The following is a 21832-nucleotide window of genomic DNA, read 5'->3' on the forward strand; positions in this document are numbered from 1 at the left end:
TCATTGGGTTTTCGTTTGGTCATACACAACAACTCACTTTAATATTATTAGTGTATTATCATGCACTAATATGCCTATTATCCATTATAATAATAATAACATTTCTCCATTTGAAACATCTAATAATTCAATGAAAATGAAGAGGCATCGAGGCATCCCATAGGAATTAGGATAGAGATGTAGTCCACTAGTCCCCATCCTCACTCTAAAGGTTTTTACAGGTGGATTTTTTTCCCCCAATTTTCATTTTTACAAGAAAATTTTTACTCCATTTTCATCCCCGTATATATTTATATATTCTCAATGATATCTATGTTGTTGTTTTTTTCATATTTATATATTCTCAATGATATTCATGATCTTGTTATTGTTTTTTTTTTTTTCCGTTTAATCAAGTCAGGTTCAAACTCGAAACATCTAAATATGAAAGGTGACGTGAGCTATTTTTTATTGGCATGTCCATCTTATTTTTATGAATGTCTTTCTTTATTAGTGAGCTTCTTATGCCCATCTTATTTTTTTTATGACTGCCTTTTGTCACCAATAGTAACAATAATCATATAAATATTGGGCTCTTAAACACTTTGAGAGGCCCTTATCGCAACTTTCAATATTAGAGCGTCATAAAATGTTAGATCCAGACCAAAATGTTACACCGATTGTGGGAAGTGGGCCTATTGCCATGTGAATTCAAAGTGAACTGTTCCAGACTCTTGATGTATAAAACGGGGTTTTCCTGATATGGACTTCGGCCAGGACAAGAAAAAAAACACCGGGGTTTCTTTACAATTGAATATATAACTAACCTTATAAATACTTTCCCAAACAGAACCAGAAGTCCAAAACGCTCCCCCCCTCTACCAAAAAAAAATAAAGGGACTAACAGGACAACAATTGTCTTAAGAATTTTGTCATTTTGCGATAAAATTTGCATTTAAAAAAAAAAAAAAGTATCGAATACATTTTTTTTTAATTTGTAATAAACTTATAGCTTCTCCAGGGAAAAAAGTAGCACCTAACTTCTTAAAGAATTGCGATGGTACTGTAAGGAATTAATACTCAAAATGATCCCTAAAATTTGACCCACGATTTAATTTAATTTTCGAATTACCAATTGACTTAACTTGTATACTGAAATTTTAAGACGTGACTCAAGTTAGTCATTTCATCTATTTTCGTCATCGGAAAGCTAACGTGGCATGTGTAGTTAACACGTAGCAGCCTCAACAGTTATCTGACGTAGCAAAATTTTTGTATGCATCAATTTAGCTCCCAATAATTTAAAAAAAAAAAACTAACAACTTCCATTTCTCCCAAATCATTGTCGTTTCTGGTGAATTGGGGAGAAGAAGCCAAGTCTCAAGTAATTCTAGCAGCTAAGTCTCAGGCTCTCCATAATCTCACCTCAGTCTCTCAACTCTCTCGGCTCGCACTTACGCACCCTGGTCACAACAGCCAACACACTCATACACTGACTGCCACACGTAAGCCAGTAATTTCATAGCCGGCGTCTCATTGTGGCTTTTGGTCCCTCTTTCTGGCCTCTTATCATGTCCTCTAGATTTGCCTATTCTCGTGCTTCTTTATTCCATTAGCCTTCGCCATCATCTGCTTTAGCCTCTGAGTCATCGTTGCCGTCACATTTGTGGATCAGCATTTGCCTCTGTTCTGACTCTGCGTATTTTGGTTCTTCTTCGCCATCGCGGTGTTCGAGTTGGCCGTCTGCCTCCACTCTTTCTCTGAATCTTCCACTGTTCGTGATAGGAAACTTTGGATGATCCTGATCTGCATAGTGTTAGGTAAACAAATGTAAAAACCTTTCAATTTGGCCTACAATAACATCATGTGCGCACAGCATCGGCAAGAGGAGGAAGAAAAAGAAGAAAGAGGATTAATTGAGGGAAATGAAACGTGGGAACAGTGAACTGGAGTTTTGTTTAACTCTTTTAGTGTCATGCAGCGTCGTTTTGTTTTGTATCATTTTAGGCGCGAATAAACAAAACAGCGTCGTTTGGTTATTGCTAATGCTAGGTGTCAATTACACGTACTACGTCAATTTTTTGGTGACAGAAATAGATGGAAGGGCCAACTTGAACCACGTTTTAAAATTTCAAGGTACAATTTGAGTCAATTGATAATTTAAGAACTAAATTAAATCGAAAGTCAAATTTCAAGAATCATTTTAAATATTAACTCGTACTATAAGATTCTTAAAAATTATTATGCTCCACACAATTCACCATTTTTAGTCTTCCATCTCATAAATTGCAATGTTTATAAATTTCCGAAACATTGTAAAGTTGGATATAATTATCTTTCTTAGTCTTCAATTCCATTCTGACAATAACTTATAAATCTACAATTGCAATTTCAAAGACTTGATATTTTTTTCCCTCAACAACATATAATTCTATTGCAAAGTATTTTAAAGAGCCTACTTGATATTTATATTTCTGACAGATCTATAAATCCATACAAAATTTCTAAATAAAAAAAAAAAAACTTGTCATATACTCAAAATACATTATAATACTTTAGTAGTTGTAATGCTTAAAAATAAGAAATACACTTTCTCTTGTATATAGATTTTAATATGTATATATATCTCGTACATAATACTTCCAACGAATAAACAAATAGATTATCAACCAGCCATAATTATATATATATCAACAGAAAACAAATAAAATATATTTTATTATTAAAAATATAATTATTAATGTTATTTTATTTTATCAATTTAAATTTTTGAGATGAATAATTTTATGATATAGTATTAAAATTCTATATTCAAAAAAATTTAAAGTTCAATTTTTAGTAACTTCTCATAAAAAATAACATAACATAATTAAATTTAAAAAATCTATATAAAAATTAAGTAAATTAAAAAAATTATATTATTACTTAAAAGAAAATAATAAAAATATAATTATTAATTTTTTTATCAACTTAAATTTTTTAAAATGAGTGATCTTGTAACACTATCCAGTAAACCAACTATTCATCGTCAGTCGGCAGATATATTCTAAGGAAATTAATGATATATAGTATATTCTCTTGCGAAATACATTATTTTCATTAAGCAAAAAGGGCATTTAAGATAACATAAATTTACGACATGGGAAATATATCCGATTAGTACATTATATTAACACGTTTTCAAGCCGGTGAAACATGAGTCTTTTTAAGATGAATAATATAATAAGTAATCAAGAAATATTTTACCATCTTCTATTAATTTTTAATAGGTTAAATATCAAAATTCACCAAACAAAAAAACACACTTTAATTATCTAAATTTACCCTAATTTAAAATTACATTTTACCACTTTTTTCTACTCTTTTTTCACCACCGTGCATATTCCTTCCATCTCCATCCGTTGCTAAACAATCATCCCACGGCGACGCATCGCGGACTTTCGTCACACACCGACTCCATCTCTGCAACTCGACGACATTGGCACCGCACGCGAGAATGTCGTCGTCACATCGTCAACCTTGATAGCTTTTGTCGGCAAGCTTCCATTAGCGTTTTCGGCACTTTTCGTGTCTTTTGGGTGTGCCTCCTTATACGTGTGTCTTTTAATAGAGGTGTTTTTGATCGGTCTGCGTGGTGACACGGTAACAGCGCAAGCACAACAACGGCGCAATCACGACGACCACGATGATACCTCCAGAGGGGTTGGTTTTGAACTTTTGATTGCGGATCTAAGTTTGGAATGTGAATTGAATATGTAATTACTGTCTTTGGGCAATCCTTAGTTTTAAAATTTTTAATTAATATTGATTATTAATCTATTAATTTTAATAACAAAAATAATTATTAATTATTATTGTTATAACTTGATTGGTTATTTTTTGGTCTCTAATACTTTTTCATATAACAATAGTTCATAGAGGAAATACATATATAGACAAAAAAATTAAACCATTTATAAAAAAAAAAAATATGTATTTCAATAATAAAATATATTTTTGTATGGTATTTAGGGATAAGTACTTTTTTTCGTCCCCAAAGTTTGGAGTCAAAATCAAAATCGTCCCCAACATTTTTTTTTTACTAAAATCATCATCAACGTTACAAAACGTTATAAAATCGTCCTTTTTACAAAAAATAACTAGTGTATGACCCCGTGCTCAGCACGGAAAAATTTATAAAAGTAAAAAAAATTATATGCTTCGATATTTAAAACAAAAGTACAAAATAATTATTATTTTAAGAAATTTATAAAATTATTATCAAAATCAAAGTTTAACTTAAAAAAAGTGAGTAATAATTATTTTATATTTTTTAAAGTAAAATAATTATACACTGATACAGAATTTAAAATAAAATTAAAATATTTACATTAGAATACTATTTTTTCAAAGACTTCTCTATAAACAACATTGATGGTTGAATTTGGAGACATTCTTACGTGAATCATAAGTAAAACTTTTAAACCTCTCTTACTCTTAACTCTTGAAAGTGCCACATATAGTTGGTCATGTGTAAAAACTGGTTTGGACAAATACAATCCAACATGAGATAAAGTTTGTCCCTGAGACTTATTAATTGTCATGGCAAACGATACTATTATGGGAAACTGTCTTCATTGGAATCTAACTGCGACGGTTTCATTTGTTGGTACCATATTCATTCTTGGAATCAAAGCAATATGACCAACATTGTTACCCGTTAAGACTTCATATTCTATGACATGATTTTCAAGCTTCCTAACTTGTAGCCTGGTACCATTACAAAGACCACTGGATTTGTCAATATTCCTCAGTAACATCACCGGAACACCGACCTTGAGTATTAATTTATGTGGAGGCAAACTAGAGCAATTTATGCTATTCAGTAATTCAGGACTGTAGATATCTAGTTGACTCTCCATATTCCCATCATCCATACAAATGGAATCCGAACTAAGATATAATTTTTCCCCTCCAGGAATGATAGCCATCAGATGGTTGTTGACCTCTTCAACGATGTCTAGTGTGGGAGCCAGTATAGTTCTTGCTTTGAAAAAATCCTTCGAAGACATGTTTTCCAAAATATTTGGATAAGAAAAATGAACCAACTCATCAAATGCCTGGTCCAAAGAAGGAATAACAATATCTCCTGGAAGACATATCTCAGATTCACCATTCATATTGTCACATATTAGACCATCACCAACTTTCAATAACCACTCCCCAAATTGCTCTGTCTCATCTTGATCTGAAGCAGTCGTCCCTATAGAGAGTCTCATGTTTTTTGTTAGTTTGAGCACCTGACAAAACTTTCAAAGGTAAGACGAATTCATAGTTGAATGAACGATGTCTTGTCTCAATCCTCGTGGAATGACATGAAGAATTTGTCTAAAGTCTCCACCTAGTACAACCACTTTTCCTCCAAAGAAAAAATCTTTGCTATATGTTGGAGAACACCTCATGATATCACCCAAGCATTTATCAGCGCTTCATAGCAGTACCTACTAACCATTGGAGCCTCATCCCAAATTATAAGTTTGGCTTTCAACGGCAATATTGCTTAAGGGGAACCAGGTTTGATGTTACATACAGAATCCTCAGTTATATTCAGCAGTATTTTGAACCTTAAGTGTGCCGTTCTTCCATTGGGAAGAAGTAAAGATGCAATACCACTCGAAGCAACATTTAACACTATATCACCCCTTGAACGAATCTCAGCAGACATAAGGTTCCAGAGAAATGTTTTTCCAGTATCTCCATGACCATACACAAAGAAAAACCCCCCTTCATCACAATACACAGCTGTAACAATTTTATCGAATGCATATCTCTACTCAGGTGTTGCGATGGCTAACATGTCTGAGGCATTTTTCTTTAAATCATCCCTGTTAAAGTTTAGCTCTTCCCTAATAACACTTTCGGTTAACAAAGAACTATCAACTTCAGTTGCTAAAGGCATAGGAGGATAGTATTTCAAGGTTTTACCATAGGAATGTAAGATCTTGTCTATATCCATTAAGCACAACTGCTTAATCTCATCATCTGACATTGTTAACTCTGCATATTATACAATACTATAAAAATTCAATTAAACTAAAAATGATCAATAAGGAAAAACTTTTATCATTGTAATTAATAAAAACTCACCCCTCATGTTCATCACGGCTCTCTGTCGATACAAAATATCATCTGAGAGTTCATGCCAACATCTATCCCAGACATGTTCTGGTCTTGAGATATTGTTGGATGTTAATAGAATGACAAATAACCTCCTAACATATGATCCTGAGGCCTATGAGATTGCTTCCTTAATTGCATCAATGAATTCTTTGTCATCTTGCAAGAGTTCAAGGACGAAGCATGCATCTCTATACATAGCATAAATTGTTCCTCCTACTGTTCTTATATCTCGAAAACTCATACATCCTCTTTGAGTATTCAAGAGAAGTCGTTGGTAATATTCTTCAGTATTTGCTGAAAAAACTTGGTTAAAATCCCACTTTTAAGTTGTTAAATGGATTAAGCTACGCTATTTTAATTATTATGTAGCTACACATCCGCATAAGAATAAGTTTCCTAAAAAATATAGAAAATAAAAAATTGTATAATCTACAGATTATAACTGTTGAAAGTTATTTAAACATTTATTTTTTAGTGTAGATAAATCGAATAAAATGGACGTGGGGTACAGGCTATTAAGATTTTAAATTTAAATCATTAAATAAGTAAGATCAAAATTGAATATAAACTCGTCATTACCTGCAGGTACATGAGTCAACCTTCCAATTGCGAAGCTTTTCTTTCGAGGAAACCACTTTGAAGAATCGTCCTTCCAAACAAACTTGGTTGGAAACTCAAGATAAGTCAGACTTCGAGCATAGGGATATGACATGTTCGCCGCCATCCATCCCAAAAACATGGACTTATGAGATATTGCTCTTTCGACAATATCATTCACATTAGAAGTTTTACCATAAACCAAAGGTTGCTCATCCTCCAAATGGAATGGAGGTCTAATCACAAATGGTTCTTTCTCTTGGATTTCGTATCCAAATAGACGCCAGACTGCCTCACATGCCGAAATGTACCTACAATTGTAGTAATTCCTAATTTCGTCAACAACTTGTGTGGCTTCTGACAGATCACCAGCATTGTATAGAGTAGCTGTTACGCAGTCATTACCCTTGTGTACATACTTAAACAGATACTTAATAGAACTTGTTTGACATGTGTATTCCACATTTATGTGGCACCCAAACTTGAGCAACAATTCTGGATTATACGGAACAATGAACTTATTGTCTAGTACACATTCCCTTTTCTTCACTGTTTGACCGTTATCAGTATGCCTTTATTTGGGAAATCTGGCCTCATCAATGAGTGTTCGCTGTCTAAACTCTTTAGGATAGAACTTTGAACAGGATCCATTCTTCATGCAAGGTGAATTCTTGTTGTACGGACCACATGGACCATGTACCATGTAATTTTGAATAGCTCCATGTAGATTTGGTCTTTCATTTTCATCAGGAATCTCAGCTGTTATATGTTTGTCTATGTCATCTGGTGTTTGTGGCTTGAACTCGTTACTCATGAATAAAAGGATATGTGCATGCGGAAGCCCTCTCTTTTGAAACCCTACAGTGCAAACGTCTGAAAATTAAAAAAGACAAATGAGCAAAGCATTACAACATAAGATTTTAATAAAGCGTTGCATAAACACAGACTTACATCCCAAAATTTTGCCAAAGATTTTTCCCTCTTTTAGGTCATCAATCAAACCATCAAGCTTGATCTTGAAAACTCGACACAATATATCAGGACGGTCTTCTGCCTTCAATCCAATGGAAGTCACTTCTCTTTTTATCTCATCCCATTCAGGGTTACAGGTCATGGTGATAAAATAGCTAGGATATCCTGCATATCTGCAAATTGCAAATACATCTTTATAATTATTCATCATATACCTAGGTCCACCGGTAAAAGTACTGGGAAGAATGATTCTTTTGCCAAGCCTTGCAGCATCTACATCCCCGATTATAAGACTTTCATGCGAACATTTGTATTTATCAACCCTCAACTGTGGTTGTTTACACCTAAAGAATTTTAACCTCTCTGATTCCACCATTATGTAGGCATCTACCAGAAACTGTTGGAATAATCTCTTTGATCTCAGAATTAACGGAGATTCACCTGTCCTTTTTTGTAGTCGAAAAGCAAAGAATTGTCACAAAGTGATTGTTTTGTTTTTCTTTGTAGGCCTAGTAGAGATAGAATTTGATGTTGCAATACCCAAACAAAATCCATCCTCCCCATACGGAAACAACAATGGATATTGCAAGGCTAAATAAGATGGATGAAAAACATCAATCCGCTGGAGCTTTCTAGATTGACTCTCTATAATAATATCTCTATCTTTGCTAAGTTGTTCGACATCACCAACAATCAATGCAGCCACTTCAGATGCAGATGGCAAGTTGTATGTCTTGCCATCTTTAGTCCTTTTACTAATCAACTTAAACTTTATGTTTGTGCAATTTTCTTGTTGGTACCTATCTCTTGCATAGTGAAAACTCTTTGCCAAACTATTATATTTGTTTAGCATGTTTCTTAATATTGCAACAATTTCTCTATCCCGCTCATTTATAGCTTTATTGGAGCTACGAAAAAAAACAATAAAATTTATGTTATTTTCTCTCACAGATAAGAAATAACTAAAAAATTTGACTGGTTGCATGAAAATTACCGAAGTGTATCTATTCGATTATCAATCTCATTTTCTGTGTCATAGATATATAGCTGGGCAAATGTTGGTCGCAAACTATCAGGAGGAAGTAAGCTACCAATGCTATGGTAGTTTTGACCCCCAAGCTTAAAAATTGGAGGAGCAGTCCCATTGTTCACCCCTCGGTCAATTTTTCTGGCCATTAATGTAAAACAAAACATTGAATTAAATGTCTTTATATTTTTTCATTAGATTATTGGCGGGTCCTTGTACACTGGAGTATGCTAGAATTGTAATAAATCTATGTTATATAAATGATTTTCGATGAAGTATAGCTTTTGTTAAATATTGGTGTATGAATCATTTGGCAATCATTAATTATACGTACTATTTGTTAACACGGACAGTGGAGTTCTTGTCAATGAGGGATCCATCCGTAGAGTTAAAGATTTAGATCTTATCTCTGATGTAGAAGGTCTTACATAATTAGGAGGAGTATTTTCCTGTTCAATTCCATGCGAGGCACAGTGTACACCATACATAGATAGTTACTTCCCTATGAATGAGTAATAAGAAATACATAGAAAATTTTCATCATTAAACTGATATAAATTAAATTTAGATAAATATGAGTCAATTATAGTGAGAAAAATGTCACCTTTATCTTCACTGGATTGTAAACTGAGAATATTAGATGAGGTACCAATTTCTCGACACACTGTTTTTTAACTTGTAGTAATCTGATGCACATTTTTATGTACGTCAAAATTTGTATTATTATTGTTCTTCGACACTTTTAAGTCAATGAAACCCTTTTATTTGGTTAATTATGTTTAACTCTTGCTATATGTTATGCTTTGAAAGAGATGGTTAGGCTTATTTAAAATCAATTATCTTTAACCTATTAGGCTAACTGAATCATGAATGATAGAATTCAACAACAAAATTTATCAAGAAATAATACAAATAATTAGTTTATACCATTATTTTCTTAGACAGAGTATGTAGTGTGTCAATGTTAAAGAAGTATCGTGAGTCATACCTTAGCACATAGAACCCGTAGTCTTCAACGCAATTGGGACAGAAATATCTTTTCTCAAGTTCCCTTAAGCCACGACGACACTTCTTACATCCTTTGTACCACCAACCAAACTCGGTCTCAACTTCCTTAATTGTCCCAACAGTAACAAATACAGCATCCTAAAATCAATTGATGTAAGGGTACAATACAACAATTGAGATTATGATCTAACAAACATTAGACATAATAATTGAAAAAAAAGGAAGACTAATAAAGAAAGAATTTTACCTGATTATGCTCCTTTATCTCGGCAATTATTTTGTAGACTGACAAACGCAAAAAATCTTCCTCAATTGAAACAGGTTGATCACAGATCAGCAGCATTATGCTTTGTTCGTCAACAGGATCCAATTTGTTCACCCTTACATTTTTAAATCAAAATTTATGAAATTTGCTAATAGTTAAATAATCAAAAGACTTGTATAAATATTCTGCTGGCCACACTACTGATCTATACACTGTACCTTGTAAAGAAATTCCTGGCAGCTGGAAACTCAACATTGATAAATAGTTTCGAATTGTAGATTATGTTGGAAACACCCATGACCCCTACAAAAAGACATAACAAATTAAAGAAAATACCAGAAGCATATGATGACACAAAACATGCATTCAAATACCAGTAAAATAAACAAACCACTATAAAATTTCATCTTGTCCATTTGGAGAATAACCACATAGGTAAGACATGGGTGTTCCTCCAAATATTTGATCAAGTTAAAAGCCAAAGTCTGCCACAACGTTACCCTTAATTTTTGTCCACCCCTATAAGAAATAGCAATGCTTGTAAAGTAAAGAGAGGCACAAAATTGCAAAATAAGATTTTAAACAAAAGCCACTATCAAAAAGATATTAAGCATTACTCAAGATCATCAAGTTCTATCGTGATATAACTTGACGGCTTCCCGTCCCGTGTGAACTCGACCAAGTTACCCTTAGAGGCAAGCTGACCTATCACATCTACAAAATAAAGGCACCAATCTTTCCATTAACAAAACTCTATCTGCTCAAATTTTTGTCAAAAAATGACATATCTTTTTCAAAATTTCATCCATGTTGAAATCAGATTTTTTTTAATTTTCTTAAAAATAAAAATATAAAAGACTGTTAATAAATAGTTAGAGCCTAGAAATTGAAGTTCGTGAAGAAACAAAAAATAAATAGGTTAGTACTTGTTACCAACGATTCCTTTAAAGGTACTAATTCTTTAGTTGTTATATATATGAAATCTATGTTTAGATGTGTTAAAATAAAAAATAAAATAATAGAAAACAAAGCCAATAATGAATTGAAGAATAATTTTACTAAATAATACAATTTTTTTAGTACTATACCTATAACAAAAAACGACGCATCAGCCAATTCAAATGACATACATTAAATATAGACATATTATGTAATACAAAAATTATGATAAATTATTTTGCGTTAAATATAGACTTCAAAGAATTAAACAACATATGCGTGATAGATTACTCTAACAAAGTACTTACCAACTAAATAACCATCTTCTTTAGACTCTGCATGAATTTTTTTGAACGGAACAAAATTGAATCCGTTCAATGAAACTGAAGAGTCTTGTACCGGACGCACATTCGTGTCCCTCTTGAAGTTGATTCTAAATTCGTGTCTAGTAGGCTTGAACTTGATGATATTTAAAGAAATTGTGAATACATGTTGCCCTCAGCGAGTAGGCCCTCGAAGATAGGAACAAATATGCCTTTAATAGAGCATTGAATTGTATCCCCCTGAATGCATTAGTTTTATAGAGTCATAGATAAATGAGATTTATTGCTCAGTCATTACGAAAATAAATCTCAAATGCAAAGAGAAGATTTTACCTCTTCATCAAGGACAACCATCTCAATAGGTGCATTCACTCCAGAATTTGCAAAGTGAGAAACGATCCAAAGTCTAATGACATGTACTTTGAGCTTCCACACCTTATGCTCTGGACCAGCATTGATACACTTGATGAGATCATACCTAAAAATCAAAGTCTTCATATTTAGTGAAAAATAAAAAAAATATTGTGAAATTCACCACATGGCACATGAATTCACCTAGCTGCCATTGCTACCTGCCACAACAAAATTACTCAAATATTATGAATTTCAATATAGATAAACAGTAAGTATGGTGATCATCCATGCTATATTATAGAGAGTCACAACACTGTTCAGCCCCAGTATTGGTAAGGATTGCAAAAATCTTGACGTTTCTATCAAAATCCAACTAAAAAAAAAGACGAAAATTTTTTGGACTATTCAGGATTAAAGAATCTGAATCATATCAGTTAAATAAAATAATTATCAAAATTAGGATAGAAATTAACGGCCATTGCTACCTGCCACAACAAAATTACTCAAATATTATGAATTTCAGTACAGATAAACAGTAAGTATGGTGATCATCCATGCTATATTTATAGAGAGTCACAGCAATGTTCAGCCCCATTATTGATAAGGATTGTAAAAATCTTGACGTTTCTATCAAAATCCAACTAAGAAAAAAGACAGAAAGTTTTTGGACTATTCAGGATTAAAGAATCTGAATCATATCAATTAAATAAAATAATTATCAAAATTAGGATAGAAATTAACGGCCATTGCTACCTGCCACAACAAAATTACTCAAATATTATGAATTTCAGTACAGATAAACAGTAAGTATGGTGATCATCCATGCTATATTTATAGAGAGTCACAGCAATGTTCAGCCCCATTATTGATAAGGATTGTAAAAATCTTGACGTTTCTATCAAAATCCAACTAAGAAAAAAGACAGAAAGTTTTTGGACTATTCAGAATTAAAGAATCTGAATCATATCAATAAAATAAAATAATTATCAAAATTAGGATAGAAATTAACGGCCATTGCTACCTGTCACAACAAAATTATTCAAATATTATGAATTTTAGTACAGATAAACAGTAAGTATGGTGATCATCCATGCTATATTTATAGAGAGTCACAGCACAGTTCAGCCCCAGTATTGGTAAGGATTGTAAAAATCTTGACGTTTCTATCAAAATTCAACTAAGAAAAAAGACGGAAAGTTTTTGGACTATTCAGGATTAAAAAATCTGAATCATATCAATAAAATAAAATAATTATCAAAATTAGGATAGAAATTAACGGCCAACATTTATTGTGTTTCATTTACATGGTAAAATGAGATTTAATTTTGAAAAATCAAAATAAGAAGCAATATATGCTAAAGAGGAAATCACCGTATTTACATGCAATAATTAGGTACTGTAAATCACAAGAAATTTTGAAAAGGCATGAAATTATTTTATTTTTGTATGTTGGCAAATCATTCTGTATCATAAATACTGGCATTTCAAGACGTACAGAATAAAAAGGGTATGAAAATAAGATTTGATATATAGCACCAATTTTTTGTTTCTTAATCTGATATAATTCCCAAAAGGTTTGTTAACAGTTGCAAACCTTCAATATGACCAAAGGATGTGTTGATCGCAGCAAGCCATTTATCTCTTTCACCCTGCATCTGTTCTATAAGCATTCTCCTTTTATGATCCTCAGTCAATTGCTTGATGCGCTTGACCTTCAGCATCTGCTATTGCTTTAACTATAATATTTTCTTCTTCTATCTCAGCACGCTCTCTCTCAGTCTGACGCTGTGGCGGCTGCGGGCTTGCGATTTGGGGAGTTAGGGTTCTTCTTTCAATTTCAAAATTTCACGTCAATTTCAGAGAGGAGAGGAAAGGAGTGTGGGAGTGGGAATGGGTTACGGGCTTAAGCCGTTGGGGATTCAGTTTTTTTTTTTAAGTCAAAACGGCACCGTTTGGAGGAGTTATTAACAAACCATAAACCCTTTAAAAAAACCGACCAGTTCTAACGGTTCACCGATTAATCACATATACGACCGGTTTTATAATTAGTTTTTTTGTCAGACAGTTTACTCATAATATCAGTTAAGCCATTTTTAAATTTTATAAAATTATTTATAATAATTACAAAAAGTGCTCATAATAAAAAATTTTAAAATTTTATAAAAATATTTTATTTAAAATTGTTAGTAAAATCTTAGTTGTACTCTGTTTCAAAATAAATAATTATAATGATATTAGTATTTTATACAACAATCCATACAAAAAAAATTCAAATTTCATACAATATTTTTTCGTTCATTTTTAATAGCTCATAAATACAAAAAAAATATTGCACGGAATTTAAATTATTTTTGTATTAATTTTTATATAAAATATCCATAACATTATAATTATTCAGAAGTTGCATATAATTCGAATCTTATGAATTCAATTTACTACGTATTTGCCTAAATCGAATTTATTCAATTCGATTTATATAGAAATGCAAATTCAATTTATTTAATTTAATTTGTTTTTGTATGTGGTATGATCAATTTGATTGAAAGAGCAACAATTTATAATTTTATCTAGCATTAATAAATACAAATTATGATTTGATTCTTCTATAATTTTATTTAGCATCAATAAAATTCTACTATCATTGGTTTTAAAAAAAATAAAATCTAAAACGTGGTTAAAAATAAATAAAGAGGAAAGATATAATTCTTCTATAATTGTATGCGTTTTTTTTCTGATTTGCGTTTTTATCACAATCCACAAGTTCTAATTTTTATAAATTAACGTTAATTCATATATAGTATATAAATAATTTAATTAGAATAAATAATAATTTATTTATTTTATTTTAGACTTTATAAATGAAAAGACTAATTCACTAATATAACGAATTATAATTAATGTAATATAATTAATTAAGTAATATAAATTATAATAAATTATATTAATATTTAAATATCTAATTAAATCAATTAGTTGATATAATTAAGTCAGTGTAATAAATTGTATTAAATGAGTTAAAACAATTAAATCAAAAAACACTCTCTAAAACATATCACGTCAACTTCATCATTAAGTACAGACTTCCAATTTTTATATAATAAAATAAATAATACTTTAATAATTTTACCCTTAAAATAAAAATAAAAATAATATTAAAAAAAAAAACCCATGCCACCCCGCTCCACTCCCAGCCTCTTCGGTCTCTCATAAAATATATCTCATGAGTCATGAGCATATATTAGTTGAAATCTTCACGTTGTTGATTAATTGTCTTATTTGGTGGCACCACCTGAAACAAAGTTAACTTGCCAACCAATGCAAAATGGTATGCATGGGACTATTGTGAAATTAAGCTTATCACAAACTAATTTTTCAAATGGTATATACGCTTCAATTTATGCCTCATTTAGATAAAGACGTTTAAATATTTTTTTAAAAAAAAAAAGTTAATAATTAAAATTTAACATGTATAAATAATTAAATCGTATTATTTTTGTTAAAATTAAGTCAAATAAATTAATTTGACCAAAAAAATAATAAATCAAATTTTAAAATGTTCTAAATTAATATTATTTTTTATAAAAAATGATTACAATGCTCCTATTATATATATATATATATATATATATATATATATTAATTTTGAGAATTCTAAATTCTAATCCTTACTTACTTCTTGTTATTATAGGGGTAGGATTTAAAATTTTTAAAAGGTTTAATTACTCTATTGGTCTCTATAGTTTCGTAAAATTTTTAATTAGGTCCCTATATATTTTTTTAATTGGGTCTCTGCACCAATTTTTTTTCAATTAAGTCCTTCTTAGTAGTAATTGGCTTAATTTTATAGGGACCCAACTAAAAAAAAAAAGAATTGGTACAAGGATCTAAATAAAAGAAAAAAAAGTATAGGAACCCAATTAAAAAAAAAATTTGGTGCAAGGACTCAATTAAAAAAAAGTATAAAGACCTAATTGAAAATTTTGCGAAACTATAGGGACCAGCAGAATAATTAAACCTTTTTAAAATTAATATATATAATAGAAATATTTTAATCATTTTCTATAGTAAGGATATTGTAGTTATTTTTTATAAAAAATAAATTTAGACCGGTTTAAGATTTAATTCATTATTTTTTTGATCAAATTAATTTATCTGGTCTAATTTTAACAAAAATAACACGATTTAATCGATTATATATATTAAATTTTAGTTATTAAAAAATATCTTAAAAAATGTTTTAAATATTTTTATTTAAGTGACTCTCTTAATTTATACGGTGAGATAATTATTTTCAAATCTTTTTTCACTTTTATTTTATAATTTAGCATTCATATGCTAATAATATAAAAAAAAAGTTTTATACATCATCAAAATAACTCATTTTTAAATATACAACTCATCAAATTAAACTTTTTTTTCCTTGTTGTTTAATTCAAATATCCATTTTAATGCCAACTGACACTATCTATCTACTTGCCCGCGTCAGGTGTATAATTCCATCTTCCCCTTAATGAAAATAAATTTATAAACAAAATTAAATTAATTAATTTTCTACACGGTGGATTACCAAGTGTCATATCACATCAAATAAATGTCGAACGCATGCATACATCACCTACCTTTTCATTTTTCTTCCGAAAGCACATATTAAATAGATCTATGACTATACTCTGTGCAGACTCATCAGTACTATATAATATACACAATTAGGTGTGGATATATAATTTTCTTGGACTTATTTAATTAGCATAATACCAGATAATATCTTGATTATCCAATAAGAAATAATTAATCATTTTCTTTAGTCTTATTCATTAAGCCATCTTCTTGTTGTTCTGCGATCAAGTAATAAGAAATGGGAAGTATTAGGTCGATTAATAATTTTTGTGATTTGTAGTCATTAATAATATTTTTAATAATATAAAGTTTCATCTAATAATATGAGATTATTTATTTTTTTTGTTAGTTATATACTGATCAGAATTTAATAAAATTGATGGTCCTTAGACTTTTTCATAAAAAATAATATGAAGCACATAAATAATAATTTTATCTTTCTACAAGTTGTAGCGAACACGTACATTAATATTTTTTTAGTAGAATCTATATATTGCATTAATTTTCTACACACAAGTCAATGACCGTGACATCCATATAGATAGAGATATAACTTATTTTCCATTCTAATTTTGTCTGTGCTGTTGGCACGATGCATCTGCAACTATATTACTCATTATTTACTAACTTTTTTTAGAAATGGTTTCTGCTCTTTTCTCCTTTCAGAAACTGTATATCCTATTAGATTTTCAACTGTTGAGTACATTTTTCTTATTGTTGTACCAAAGTTGTATTTATGAAAAATTGACTTGCACAGCGGTTAAAATTTGTAATGAACATTCAGCAATAATACATATAACCGGGTAATTACTAATCTATTATTTTTTATAACACCAATTGAAATTTTCAAACTATAGTTCTCTTATTAAGTTCTAGATTTCTAGAAATATTTTGTCTAGATTAATATACTTTAAAGAAAAGACACAAAAAAAAATATACTTTAAGGAAATATATCAATTTAATTGTATTTTTATATACTTCAACTATAGTGTAAATATTACATTTATATAATTTTCAGATCATTTATAAATATAAAACATTTTTCATTACTTGAATTAACTTTTGGTAATAAAATTAAGTTCAACTTATTTAATTTTAATATGATTTCAGGACTTATATAATTAACTATCCACCTGCAAATATTGAAAGAATTTAAATACAAATTTAATTTTATGTTTATACATATATTGAGATCCTGATTGGCCTTAAAGTGGCTCTCTCATCCCTTTGATTAGAGATTAGCCTTAAACAAATATTTGATAATTTGGCCTCAAATTAGATGGTACATGGCTGCTATTCAAAATTAAATTAATTAAATTGGCGATATTGTATAACATGTAATAATGCACTGTCGTATATGTACAAGCATAAAAACATAGGTAGCTCCATGGCCTTATGTCAGCAAAAGGGTAGCTAGGTACTTCATCTTTCTCTTGTTGACTCGTACAAGCAAGGCACTTGTTCTTTGCCTAAGTACAAGGATTAGGTAATTAAACTCAACACATAAAACAAAACCTTTGTCTTCATATGCTTAATGTTTCTGCCTTGTACTCTTGAGTTTCAGTGAATTTGGACAATACTAATTTACACCGTAAGTTAACCTTGCCACTAATATATATATATATATATATATATATATATATATATATATATATATATATTGTGATTTATATATGTAATATAATATATTAATGTGAGTGTAATTCAATTGATTATCCGTCAATAATTTGACTTGTATGTTAGCTTAACGTGATATGGGAGGAAAAGCCTAAAAGATTCTGTAGTAGGTACATGCAAAAGGAAAAATGTGTTTTAAATGATCCCACTATATATAATGAAGCTAAGGATACATACATGCACCATTGATTAATTACTTGTCTCATCAAACTTCAACAATATTATTATACCATCATTTTAATTTAAATATGGACAAAAACTTCAATAATATTTTATACAATGATTTTAATATGCACGGTGGACGGCATACACTATAATTAAGGAATCACTTCCACTCCTTTTATATTGAAGTCACGTTTATTTTATGTAGTTTCACCAATAAATTGAAAGCAATTTTAATTTGTGCAAATCAAGTATAATTTTTATGCATTATTGTTAGATTGGTCTTAGATTTTTTGAAAATTTAGCCGTAAAAGGTATATTTGATGCAAATCGAAAAGTTATTTTTTTTTATTCATTTGATGAATATGAGCCGATTAATTAATTAAACCCGGGCATGCTGTTAGCTCCCGTAGAAAATTGATTGAAGAATGCTGCTTTTCAGTTCATTTTGTCCATTAATTAATTATTTATATACTAAAATTCTTTAAAAAAAATTGTAACCGCTTAGATTTTTCAGTGTCTTTTCTCTTCATACTTTATTACCATCAATAATATACTTTTAAAATTTAATTAAAAGTGGCCTGTAACATTACTATACTACCAAAGTCTACGAATAAATAATTCAGTAACTGTAGTAGAACAGAAGTGATAAGCACGAGTGTTTAATTTAGAGTACAATAGACAAATAATTTAAGTGACATTATTATTATTATTATAATAATAACTATATATATATATATATATATATATATATATATGCACATTGGTACATATAGTAATTTACGTGAAGGACTAACAGTTTAACAGTAGTATGAGTATGTATGACAGTACCCATTGTAGGTTGTGTTGGTGTGGAACCTTCAGAGAAACAGTATATACTAATGTCTAATTTCTTTGTTTACTCTCATAACCGTTATCTATCTACCATCTTTCTATATCTATCTCCCTTCATTTTCATTCTTTTATTGAAAAAAGAAAAAACCATGCAAGGCAGTTGCTGCATAATAATGGGACCCCCCAAAAGTCTCTGTGGAACAAGACAGAAGAAGAAGAATAGCTTCAGTTAGTACAAAAGGCAACACATACACACACAGAAAAGCTTATATCAACACCTTTTTAGCTAACCTCCTCATAGATTCTTTTTTAAGTTAGGTTTTTTTTCATGATTTAATATTTAATATATTTTTATAGTAACTAATATTTTGTTATTTTAATTTATAGATATTTCAATAAATGAATTGTCTTAAAATTTTAAAACTTTTTGTACCTAAAATAAATAAAATTGGAATTTTCGGCACTGGTTAGATAAAAGTAAAAGGATGCATTTTCCATTTTTGTTTCAGGTTTTGTAAAGTTGCTTTCAACTATAATCATTAAGGTGCATAGAAACATGCAACCCTAACTAGCTTCAGTTCTTTTTTTTTATTTTGTTTATATATACCATAAGTATCGAGCGCTTTTGGTGTATAGCTTCCATCAAAACTTGTACTTCTTCTTCTCTCATCTGTTCTGATTACTCTCATTCATTCAGAGCTTCTTCATCATCAACATGGAGGAAACACATCATGATGGTACTGATCAGGATCAGTACTCGATGTGGATGAAGAGAAAAGAAATCTTGAAGTCGCATATTCAAGTAGCACCCTTTGGAATAAGCGGCAATAATTCATCATCATCATCATCATGGGAAGAAAGGGCATTTGCTGAAGATGCAGCAAGGATTCTAGGTGGATGCATATGGCCGCCAAGATCATACTCATGCAGCTTCTGCAAAAGAGAGTTCAGGTCTGCTCAAGCTCTTGGGGGACACATGAATGTTCATAGGAGGGACAGAGCTAGGCTCAAACGAAGCCTTAGCCCTCATAATCATCATCATCATGGCAAAAATGATTGTAAGTCATCATTATTATTAGGTACTTCTCATCATCACCATCATCAATCTTCCGGTGAGAATTACTATCAGTACTACTCTAGTAGCTTTATTGGAACTACTGATAATAATTATAAAGCTATGAGTAGCAGCAAACCTTCATCGTCTGATTCAGAACCAAAAGAAGGAAAAGTCAATGCAATAATAAGTAGTTATTGTAATGATGGTGATTATGTTGAAACAAGTTTGTGTGTGGGGTATAATAATTCATCGTCATCATTATGTGGGAACGAAGAATCTTATTGTAAAAGGCCTAAGAGGACAAATTCTTCAATGTTTTCTTCGTTTCTGAAGCCATGTTCAAATGATAGAAGGCTGCAGGTGACTTTATTGCAGTCTGCAGAATCATTTGCAGTACCTACTGGAACTGAAATGGAAGATTTGGATCTTGAACTCAGGCTGGGGAAACCGCAGAAAATTTAGTAGTTATTAGCATAAAGGTACACGGAAAGAATCAACAACCTACGTTGTAATGAGAATGAAAAATGTATGTCAGTGTTTAATTTGACTACTAATAGTCTTGTTTAATTTCAATAGAAGAATGATAATCAAGGTAGGTTTAATTTATCGTTGAAGAAGATGTTAATTAATTTCAATACTACTAGTAATTGAGTTCTTGTTACTATATATCTCTCTTTGTGCCTTTTCATGAAGTTCAAATGATGATATATCACTATGTACTATGTAAATAATTGTTTGATGCTGTTTGTGATGAAATGTGTTACAAAAATAAGTTTTATGGATGGATAGAGTTAAGTGAAGTGGTAGTAATAAGAGAAAATCCAACTGTTGTGATATGTAAATAAAAGGTGTGATGGTAAGAACTGGCAGTAACTACTAACCACTGACAATTAAAAGTCACTTCAGCTACATATATTCTAAGCAACTAACAGTAGTCACATGCACAAATTTATGTGAATGTCATTAACCATTATTAATAAAATTAAGAGAGTACGTAATAAAATTAAGAGAGTACAAGAATTTGTATATTTTTTATTTAATTGAAAATAAAAAAAATGCCTAACTATATATATATATATATACAAAATGCAAATAAACTAATATAATTTAAATTTTAAACTTTTCTATGGACTTCTAAAAGTAGTTGATTCAATAATTATTTTACACCCAATTCCAAAGTCCTGTTTAGTTGCTTTCCACATGTTTTCTCCTACTATTTGGATCCATTGCTTATGTAAAACGGAAGGGATTGGAGAGGAGGGCATGAAGGGCTAAAAATATGGATGTGTTGCAAAGGCCGAGACAAAAAAAAAAAGTGGTAGCTATAGCTGTAGTGGTAGTAAGTAGTAACGCAGGGAACAGTGTTAGCCACCTTTATATGATATATTTGACATGGACCCTTCCTCCACAATGCACCACAACGTCATAAGTCTATTCTTTTCAACCCCTTACCTTTGTAAGGAAATTTCATGAAATATCGCTTTTGACTTCTATGTTCCGTTCCTGTTCTCTCTCTGCCACTCACACCCCAAACACCCTACAATTCCTGCTGCTGCTTATTAATTACTCTCCACTGCTGTTTCTAACATTTTTTTTCCCACTGTTGTTTGATTTAATTTGCCTAGTAGATGGAAACTATACTACATATCATGGTAGGTTCATGAGATGAATTTTGATTCATTGACAATGCAGCCAACAATGTGATTTTGGCAATGTCTGATTTTAAATTTTGTCTCCTTACTTACTTGTGATTGAATTGTGATCACATGTGGGATAGTGTGTGCGGTTTCCGTTTTATATATGTTAGAGCATTTATTGTTGTTACAATTCAGGTATACATATAGTATATAGATACATGGTGG

At 30.5% G+C, this 21832-nt stretch overlaps 3 protein-coding genes across 3 annotated transcripts; 1 reads left to right on the forward strand and 2 right to left on the reverse strand.

The window, feature by feature from the left end:
- Window positions 1-1591: 1591 nt before the first annotated feature.
- Window positions 1592-5237, reverse strand: LOC107633772 (uncharacterized). Its single transcript, XM_016337372.2, has 3 exons — window positions 4632-5237; window positions 4454-4541; window positions 1592-1785 (listed from the first exon to the last, which is right to left on the reverse strand). Exons 1-3 carry the CDS (start codon window positions 5235-5237, stop codon window positions 1592-1594), a joined length of 888 nt encoding a protein of 295 aa, XP_016192858.2.
- Window positions 5238-5788: 551 nt separating this feature from the next.
- On the reverse strand, window positions 5789-12218 carry LOC148572524 (uncharacterized). The gene is made up of 15 exons (XM_088507566.1): window positions 12150-12218; window positions 11825-11841; window positions 11603-11747; window positions 11436-11509; window positions 10399-10526; window positions 10226-10310; window positions 9990-10122; window positions 9723-9880; window positions 8702-8875; window positions 8248-8615; window positions 7923-8148; window positions 7687-7880; window positions 7420-7608; window positions 6718-7230; window positions 5789-6015 (listed from the first exon to the last, which is right to left on the reverse strand). Exons 1-15 carry the CDS (start codon window positions 12216-12218, stop codon window positions 5789-5791), a joined length of 2700 nt encoding a protein of 899 aa, XP_088363692.1.
- Window positions 12219-19601: 7383 nt separating this feature from the next.
- LOC107633771 (uncharacterized) lies at window positions 19602-20432 on the forward strand. The gene has a single exon (XM_016337370.2). It carries the CDS (start codon window positions 19629-19631, stop codon window positions 20430-20432), a length of 804 nt encoding a protein of 267 aa, XP_016192856.1. The 5' UTR covers window positions 19602-19628.
- Window positions 20433-21832: the final 1400 nt, after the last annotated feature.

This window comes from Arachis ipaensis, chromosome B3 (genome assembly GCF_059453495.1).
Source record: "Arachis ipaensis isolate K30076 ecotype BB chromosome B3, ASM5945349v1, whole genome shotgun sequence".
Taxonomy (NCBI): domain Eukaryota; kingdom Viridiplantae; phylum Streptophyta; class Magnoliopsida; order Fabales; family Fabaceae; genus Arachis; species Arachis ipaensis.

Bases quoted from the DNA above. Each gene is read 5' to 3' on its own strand.
- LOC107633772 (XM_016337372.2), bottom strand. From the start codon at position 5,237: ATGAGACTCTCTATAGGGACGACTGCTTCAGATCAAGATGAGACAGAG. The intron at 4,542-4,631 runs GTACCAACAAAT...AATAAGTCTCAG, and splicing joins TGATTCCAAGAATGAATATG to GGACAAACTTTATCTCATGT. The intron at 1,786-4,453 runs GTAAGAGAGGTT...AACACTATGCAG, and splicing joins GGCACTTTCAAGAGTTAAGA to ATCAGGATCATCCAAAGTTT.
- LOC148572524 (XM_088507566.1), bottom strand. From the start codon at position 12,218: ATGGGGCTGAACATTGCTGTGACTCTCTATAAATATAGCATGGATGAT. The intron at 7,881-7,922 runs GTATATGATGAA...TGCAATTTGCAG, and splicing joins ACTTTTACCGGTGGACCTAG to ATATGCAGGATATCCTAGCT. The intron at 7,231-7,419 runs GTCCGTACAACA...CGTATAATCCAG, and splicing joins CATGGTACATGGTCCATGTG to AATTGTTGCTCAAGTTTGGG.
- LOC107633771 (XM_016337370.2), top strand. From the start codon at position 19,629: ATGGAGGAAACACATCATGATGGTACTGATCAGGATCAGTACTCGATG.